The sequence below is a fragment of the Rhagoletis pomonella genome, unplaced genomic scaffold (assembly GCF_013731165.1).
Source record: "Rhagoletis pomonella isolate Grant_MI unplaced genomic scaffold, Rhpom_1.0 Rhpom_scaffold_00011, whole genome shotgun sequence".
Classification (NCBI taxonomy): domain Eukaryota; kingdom Metazoa; phylum Arthropoda; class Insecta; order Diptera; family Tephritidae; genus Rhagoletis; species Rhagoletis pomonella.
Genome location: NW_023458565.1, coordinates 4,444,058 through 4,452,262, shown reverse-complemented (window position 1 = coordinate 4,452,262; position 8,205 = coordinate 4,444,058). Strand labels below are relative to the sequence as shown.

At 34.5% G+C, this 8,205-nt stretch overlaps 1 protein-coding gene across 1 annotated transcript in view; it reads left to right on the top strand.

Annotated features, from left to right (window-relative positions):
* Positions 1 to 4,370: 4,370 nt before the first annotated feature.
* Positions 4,371 to 8,205, top strand: part of LOC118746992 (probable serine hydrolase) — a 10,123-nt gene continuing 6,288 nt past the window's right edge. The window contains exon 1 of the mRNA XM_036480986.1: positions 4,371 to 4,450. Within this exon, the coding sequence (XP_036336879.1) occupies positions 4,427 to 4,450 (24 nt within the window). The 5' untranslated portion in view covers positions 4,371 to 4,426. The remainder of the gene's footprint in view (positions 4,451 to 8,205) is intronic.

Sequence of the window (8,205 nt, the reverse complement as noted above, 5' to 3'; positions counted from 1 at the left end):
TTCTTTATTTCGAAATAAAACGCTAAAAGTTGTTCATGTAGTTTATATAGAAACAAGTAATTTTTAGGCAAAAAATAAAACCGGCTTCAATTCTTATATAAAAATTTAAGATTATCGTTCACTTATTCACGATCCAATTATCAGATCTAAACAAAATTAGTATGGGACCACCCTTAAGGTACCACCTTTCCGATGAGAATTATCGAAATCGGTTAACGTGGTAAAAAGTTATGCGGTAACATACATAAAAAAAATATTACGACGAATTGGTAACCTTTCCCTTTTTGTGAAGTCGGTTAAAAAACAACTTTTCGTTGAAATTGTATAGAATTCTTGAAAATCAATATTTTTCGAACGGAAAACTGTGGTTCTCTTCAAGAGACTTCCAATAAACATACACAATTGTTCCCAGTAGGATAATTTAAGGAGTTAAAAGCCCTTCCTGAGAGTTAAGAGGCCTTCCACTCTACATTCCTTCCTCCTTTTGTGTATGGAGTGGCACAAATTGAAGGGCTTCTTCTTTCGCCACCCATGGAAGGCTTTCCAGAAGGGCTTTTATAGGACGTATCTCAGAAGGCCTTTTGGAGGAGTTCCTGTGAAGTTGCTGCTTTAATTTATAAAAATCATACATCTTTGAAGTATTTGCTTAAGGTTTATATTAAATATGTGTAATTGCAACTTAAAATATTTATTGAAATTCATTTCTAATGCTAAATAATATAAATGTATGCATTAGCGTCAATTTTAAATGGAGAATCCCTTCTAGAAGGCATGCAAGGAAGCACTTTTTTCAGACCTTCTTGGGTAGGCCTCTTAGAATGGCTTTACTTAAGAAGGCCTACCTAAATTATCTTCTGGGTTTATTTTATTTATCCCCAATTCCATTTTCTGGGGGTTTTGCCAGACCTATAAAATATAGCTACTATGAAAAAATAGTTTAATAAATAATTGGGTAATATTATTGAGAATCTCCTGAAGAGAAAAAGAGTTTGATTTTCAAGAATTCTATACCATTTATACGACAAGTGTTTTTCCCCCATATAAAATACATGGGAAACTTCCAGCGCTTTGAGCGACCTCTAAATATTTTTTGATCTCAAAATAAAAAAGAGGGGTATATTGTTGTCTGTATAGAACAATCCTCAATGTTAGGCTTCCACGACAGTCGCCGTTGATCGCCCACCTAGTTACCTGGTTCAGGTAACCTTGAGCCAAATCAAAATGGGTGTCATCTACAGAGACGATCAACCGACATGCCACTTTTTCCAGTTTCTCTAGAAGGTCGTGGCAGTGATGTCTGTAAGCTGTAGATAAGCCTTATTACGTTGGTTTTAACCCCCAGATTATGAATATATTTACTTGACTACTCTGACCCTCTGGAGTGACATTGTTGAAGGCTCCCTCGATATCGAAGAAGGCCCCTACTGCGTAATCTTTATTTGTGAAGGATTCCGCTGACCACTTTACCAATGTGTGCAGGGCGGTATTCACGAACCTTTTCTTGCAATAAGCATATTGAGCTCTTGAAAGGCAGTCACGAGGAATCGCGTTTCTTATGTACACGTCTATCAGTCCCTCTAACGTTTTTAGCAAAAACTAAGAGAGATTGATTAACCTAAAATACGTAGGGGAAACATGTGCGTATTTTCCGGCCTTCGGAATGAACGCAACACTGACTACCCTCCAAGCCTTGGGGATGTAACCGGTCCTCACGTAGTTCTCATAAATAGGATCAAACAAATTGCAAGACACCATCAGAGCCTTTTGCAGCTGCGCAGGTATGATGCCATCGGTCCCCGACGACTTTAATGCTTTCAAAGAATATATCTTTCAGGCCATGTGACGATTGTCCAGAAGATCGGATAAGTACAGGACTTAAGGGGAGATTCTAAAACTAGTTAGCGACAATTTTCGATTCGCTATCGCACTTTTTGACGCAAAACCGTTGTGCTTATGCCAGAGCTATTTCTTAACTGAGCATCATGACATTTACATGAAATTAAGCTAATAGATGCAGCCAAAGACATGGGCGATGGCACATTTACGGAGACAATTGCTGATTGTGTATTTATAATTGTCATTATGGCCGCTGTAAGCGAGTAGTTGGTAATGCGTCAAGACGCACACGGAGGAGAAGCTCGGCCAAACACTTAGAAAAGCGCCAGAAGTATTAAACTTTTTAGTAATTGTCTGAGCATAGTAGACTTTGTTTTTAATAAAAAAACTACATACAGACTCATAAAAAAGGTTTCGATAAATTTGTTATATAGAGATTGAAATGGCTTCAACTTTCAAATTAAGGCTGCGAAAATTGTTAGTTACAAGATTTCACTATATAGAAATTCGTTATATGGAAAACAAAATACACTAAAATTAGATGGAAAAATCAACATTCGCAGCAGAGAAGACTTCGTTATTCAGAAGTTCGTTATAGCAAAGCTTGACTGTACATGCACATACATACATATGTATGTAGAATTGCGCCTAGAATAACCCTGCAGCAATAAGGCGGCCAATTTTCCGTAAAGGACCAGTACTTCACTGGTTAAAATTTGACTGGTCAGAATTGGACATTTGCTTGCGATCAGTCTCCAAGGAATCGGTCTAGAGATAGACGAAAAGTACAGTTTGGCAGTGACAGGGTGGTGTCGTCTTGCAATTCAATAAAAAAAAAATTTAAAGAACACCACCCTGTAAATGTCCCAATCGCTTGGTCTGGCTTTGATTCAAAGTGAACATTTGAACACACATGTACATGCGTGGCTGTGACTCAGTGCGCAGATATGCTTGCCATTATTTGTTAGCTTTCAGGAGGGTCCGGCTTTAAATGCCGTTAGAGGCAACATGGTTATAAGATGATACAAATTTTTTTTTGTGTTTCCGAAATATGAAAAAACATCTGAGAAGTGCAAAACGCAATCTTACTCCAACGAAAAAAATCTCCAAAATTGGACTAGTCCAGGACTATCTTACGGTCAGTGTTGATTGGTGCGGTCCTTTTCCAATGACACGCAAATGCTAAAAATGGCAGTTGAAACCATTGGCAGGGGAATTATGAGGGACTAGTGCTGGTAACAATAGGGACTATCTGAGGGCTAACCCAAGGTGAGTCTGAATTGCTGCAGGGAAGTGATAAACATTTTTGGCAATAATATTTTCTGTTAACAAAATGTTCGACATCGTGCAGAATAGGCATGCTAGTTGGAGCATTGACCATCAATGGGCTGAAAAAAGCTTTTTATACAAATTTAGGTGCAAATGTATGTAAGTATGCACATATGTGTATGTATGCGGTATTGTGCGTTACCCACTGGGAAAATAGGTAAGCACCTTCCGAGGTAAGCCATGTTTTCTTTCAGTTTTTAGTACCAAAATTGTCATCATGGCTAATGTCATCTACTAGTAAAGGGCAAAATGAACACCTCCGAAGACACATTACGTTGTCAGTTGCAAAATAACGTGCAGCCGAAGTTATTTCCAAGCACCGAACTACTCCGAGCGACTGCTCTGCATTACACGTAACTTACTTTGTATAGCGGCTCAGAAGTATGTCTGATACCAAATGTACATTCTAAATTCCTACTTACATAAGGCGGCCATGCCTTTGTAAAAGTAAGGGACGTTCGGCAGGTAAATGGTAATGACTGCCAGGTGAAGAGTAAGTTGCTAATAAGGTATTATTACGTGCTCCTAATTCCCACTGGGTAATTATTAGTGCTTTACTAAGCTTTTTGCTTTCTCTCAAAGTCTTCTTGCGAGACTTTATTATTTCGTCGAATGTGTTTTATTCGCTCCAATATTTATGTAAATAGTTTGAAAACCCTGTTTTCTTTCAAGTTTATAATTTTAGGTGTGTATAGTTACAGTCAGTACTAATTTTTACTTGAACCTTCAAATTTTTACTGGAAAAGTGTATTATAACCCAAAAAATTAGCAAGAGAGCCCAGAATCGAGAGCGTAATAACACGGGAGAGCTGCAAATTCTTGCTAGTAAAATTTTTACTAGCAGAAGAATAAATGTCAAAAGCCGCCATTTGTGGAATTGGTCAGACATAAAAAAAATAAAACGAATGGAAATCAAAATATTAATGATGTACTGGACTATGTGTTTGTGTGTAAAAAAAAAGAGTTTAAATTTGATTTCTAAATATTAAAATGCTTACAGCAGAATGCCAAAACAGTACAACCAGTAATCACTGGCAAGTTTTTACTATAACTTTTCCGCTAGTTTTCTCTTCTTCTTAATTTCACGCTCTATTTTGTTTTTACGCTCTCGCTGCAATTTTTCACTGGAGAAGTTACTATACACAACTTTTGATGTGGTGAATTTTTTTTAGTTAATTGTGTTAGTAGTGCTCCGACATTGAAATTCGGTGGTTCGCTTTTTGTTACTGATTACCTTTGCTGTGCTTCATCAATTAAAATTATGACTCATGAAAAAAAACTAGAAGTAAGTTAGTAAATACTACCGAAATACATTTTTCTATTAAACATGTATGTGCATATGAGCGTATGTACGTATATATATTTAAACAATTTTAATTTTGATTACAAATCGAGTATCAGACCTTTATTTGCTGCAAAGAAAGCCGCGTTAAAAGAAATTTAATGTATGCTTTAGAAAGCGCTCTCTAATTCTTAACCTTCCTTTGCACGCGCAGGGTGCGTGCGACCGAAAATTGTAGAGCCTGCGCAATTAATATTAGTTGATCAAATAGCATTAAAATTACATGTAGAGTTGTACAAAAAAAATGGCAAAAATTTATTTCTTCTTAACATAAACAAAAAATCTAAGATTTTAAAGTAAACAATTAGGGGATTCACAAGGCACGTTAAGCGTCGTAATATCTTTAATCTTAAAATGTTTCTATGTAAATTAACAATTAAAATGGTCTTTGGGGATTTGCTGTGTATGATAAGAGATAATTATATACATATTCTATTCTATTAATTCAAAAACATTTCGGTGGTCATTTTCATCGTTTGTTCCATCGTCGATCTTACACTCAGCCGTCGATATACCCGCGTCGCACAGTGGGCCAGAAGAAGGAGAAAGTGGCCAAAAAGGTTTTTGGACTAATTAAACGTGAAAGAATTAGGAAAAAATATTTTAAAGGTATAGGCTATTATCTACTTCGAAAAGTACCGGGTGTCCGAAAATTATGAAATTTTGGAAGTTTTAATAGCCTGAAACGTATTAGCAACTCAACGGATTTATTCTATTTTCTACCATTCTATTTGGTATTTTCTGTAAAAAGCTTCTGGTAAAAAATAAAAAAAAAACGGTTGTCAGATATATGGAAATTTATAATTATTCAAAAGCTCTACAGCATACTTTAAATTGTGTAGTAAAACAAAAACCCTTTGCAGAGATAAAACAAATATTTTAGAGTGGGTTTTCACCTTTCTAAAAAGTTACAATTACGTTTATTAAAAAATGTATGTTTATTTAATATCGCAATATAGGTATCAAACGGAAAGTGTTTGAACAAGCTTTAACACTGACATGATTTTGAATAGGGTTGCCTATCTATCAGCTAAGGCTATCGTTTTAATTAATTAATTTATATTAATTAGAGAAATAAAAATACGAATTTAATTGAACAATTGTAATTAAAACCTTATTGCACATCTGGAGGCCAAGCTTTTTGATTGGACACCTAATTTTTTATAATTGAATGAACTTTACTTTACAAAAAATGCCACTTAAAAAAAGTAAAAGCTTATTGCGTATCCGGAAGCCACATTCTTTCACTTGGTACCTCATTATAAGTCCAACGAACGGCGAAGATCTTATAATTTTTGAAAATGTGGCAAAACTACTCAAAAAATAATACATTACTGAACATCTAGAGACCCTTTCATTTGACATCTCATGTTTGGTAATTCAACGAACAGATCTTAGAATTTTTTAGACAGGGGGAATTTCTTAGTACCAAAGATAATACTCGTATCGATACAGATTATATTAAACAAAATATCGTCCAAATCTGTTAAGTAATTTTCGAGATTAGTGTGGTCGAAAATCTCGACTTTGCTTTATACTATGTAAGGATGGCTATGCCATTTCATATGGTATGTCATTTTGTTATCCAACAAACGGTGAATATCTTACAAATTTTAAACAGTTGGCAACCCTAATTCATTAAATTGATCAAATTTCTTTTTCAGTTTTCCAGCCCTTGTGCGTCGGTCTGACAGGCCAATTGAAGTGGTATGTGCTAACACCTGCTATTCGCACGAATTTCATCATGGCACTAAATTGAAGCTTACCAAGAATTGTGATGCTAACAATAATTCTAATACACTGACTTTTCGGTTTATAAAAACAAAGATATTAATCTTGTTCATCGGTCGCATAGACCAATGCGCGGGTATAGGAAGGTTAAGCATATGTACAGCTGACTTGTCTCACTTTGGACAACGAGCAGTGTGTGTGGAAATGTTATCATATTAAGAGCGAGAGTTTTATTTATTTAAAGTGGGCTAAAAGTTTTGGATAAGATTTCGCAATAGCTCACCTGTTTGATAACTGAAATCTTGTTGCTTTTTTGGTTTATAATTTTATTAAGTACTAGCAAACGTATTTTTGTGTTGCTACTGCCTCCCAAAACTCGTATAGCTTCAGTCATAAAAAAATAAAATAGATTTGAAGAGTTTTACGAAGTAAGATTTTGAAACAAATTTTTGAAACCTACTTTATTTTTTATGAATGGCGGTGTTAGTTAATATATTTTCGAAGATATTTAATCGTGAAAATTTAATTTACAATTTTATAACTCGATTCTACATGTCGAGCATTTTCTTCAAAGATGTATTAATGCAGTATCTACCTTATCTTATCACCTTAACTGAATTAAATTTTTCAAATAGGTAGCAACCCGCCTAATGAATATTTTCGACAGTAAACTTTCTTAAACCTCTTTAGTTTGATGCCCGTATCGTAATATTTAATGTATCTTACCAATTGAATCGAATTAAAATTAAAAAAAAAAACAGGTGGCAACTCTACCCAAAAATATTTTTGGCAGTAAACTTTCCTAAACCTCTTTAGTTTGATACCCATATTGCAATATTTAATTTATCTTATCAATTAAATCAAATTAAAATTTTAAAACAGGTGGCAAGCTTCCCCAAACATATTGTCGGCTGTAAGCCTTCTTAAACCTCTTTATTTTGCAATATAATAATAATAATAGTTTGGCGCTTACACATATGTTAGTGTTTGGCCGAGCTTCTCCTGCAATATTTACTTTATCTTATCAATGTACTCAAACTGTAGGTGGCAACACTTAAGTTAGACCTCTAGCAATGCATCGATGAAAATTGCATTCAATTCCATGCATTCGTTTTTGAGTGATGCGCGTACAACAATGATGGGCAAAACGCTACTCGCGAGTAGCGTCTGCGTCGCAGCGCTTATACGTATACCGAAACGACGCAGCGAATTTCAATTCAGTCTGCTTTCAGTTTTCATGAGAGTGACATTATGCTTCGCCGTTGAATATTTTTATTCGTAATTTCAGCGCGTTGTTCCCATCTATATATGTAACAATGCCCAAAATGGCTGCGTATGAGTGCCAATTACAGTTTTCGGTTTTAAGAAAAGCCAATAATGCCCAATGCTTGTTATGTGGTAATACGACTACTTGGAATCGTACTTTTAATATAAGGCGACATTATTTGTCATGGTAAAAAAGTCAAACTGCCGAACTGTGTAAACCAATTTAAAGTTTTTTGAAATGGGTTTTATGTATATATGTATGTACGATACGGCAATTTAATATATTTAGTATACTTTATTGAATACTAAGTTTTTTACAAAGTTTAGAAATTTTAAATTCGTGAATTTTGTTGTTGAATAAACTATAATTTTTTAAAACATTAGTTTAATGAAATTAAATTAAAAAACTTTTCATGCACGTACATATGTACTTATAAAAATTAATTTCATAATTCATTATTTGAAATTATTTCTTCATTATTTTTTTATTGTATTTTATTATTTTCGATTCATGTTCATAATACAAATTAAATATAAATTTGTAAGAGCGTTTTCTAACACGCGCAAAAAACGACGCACTTTTGTACAATATAGAAAAGTGGCAACTGTTACTCAGCGCGATTCACGAATACCATGACAAAATGAGACTGTATTGGCAGAGAACGTTTATAACTGAGAAGGCGCATTTTCTCTGTGAACTA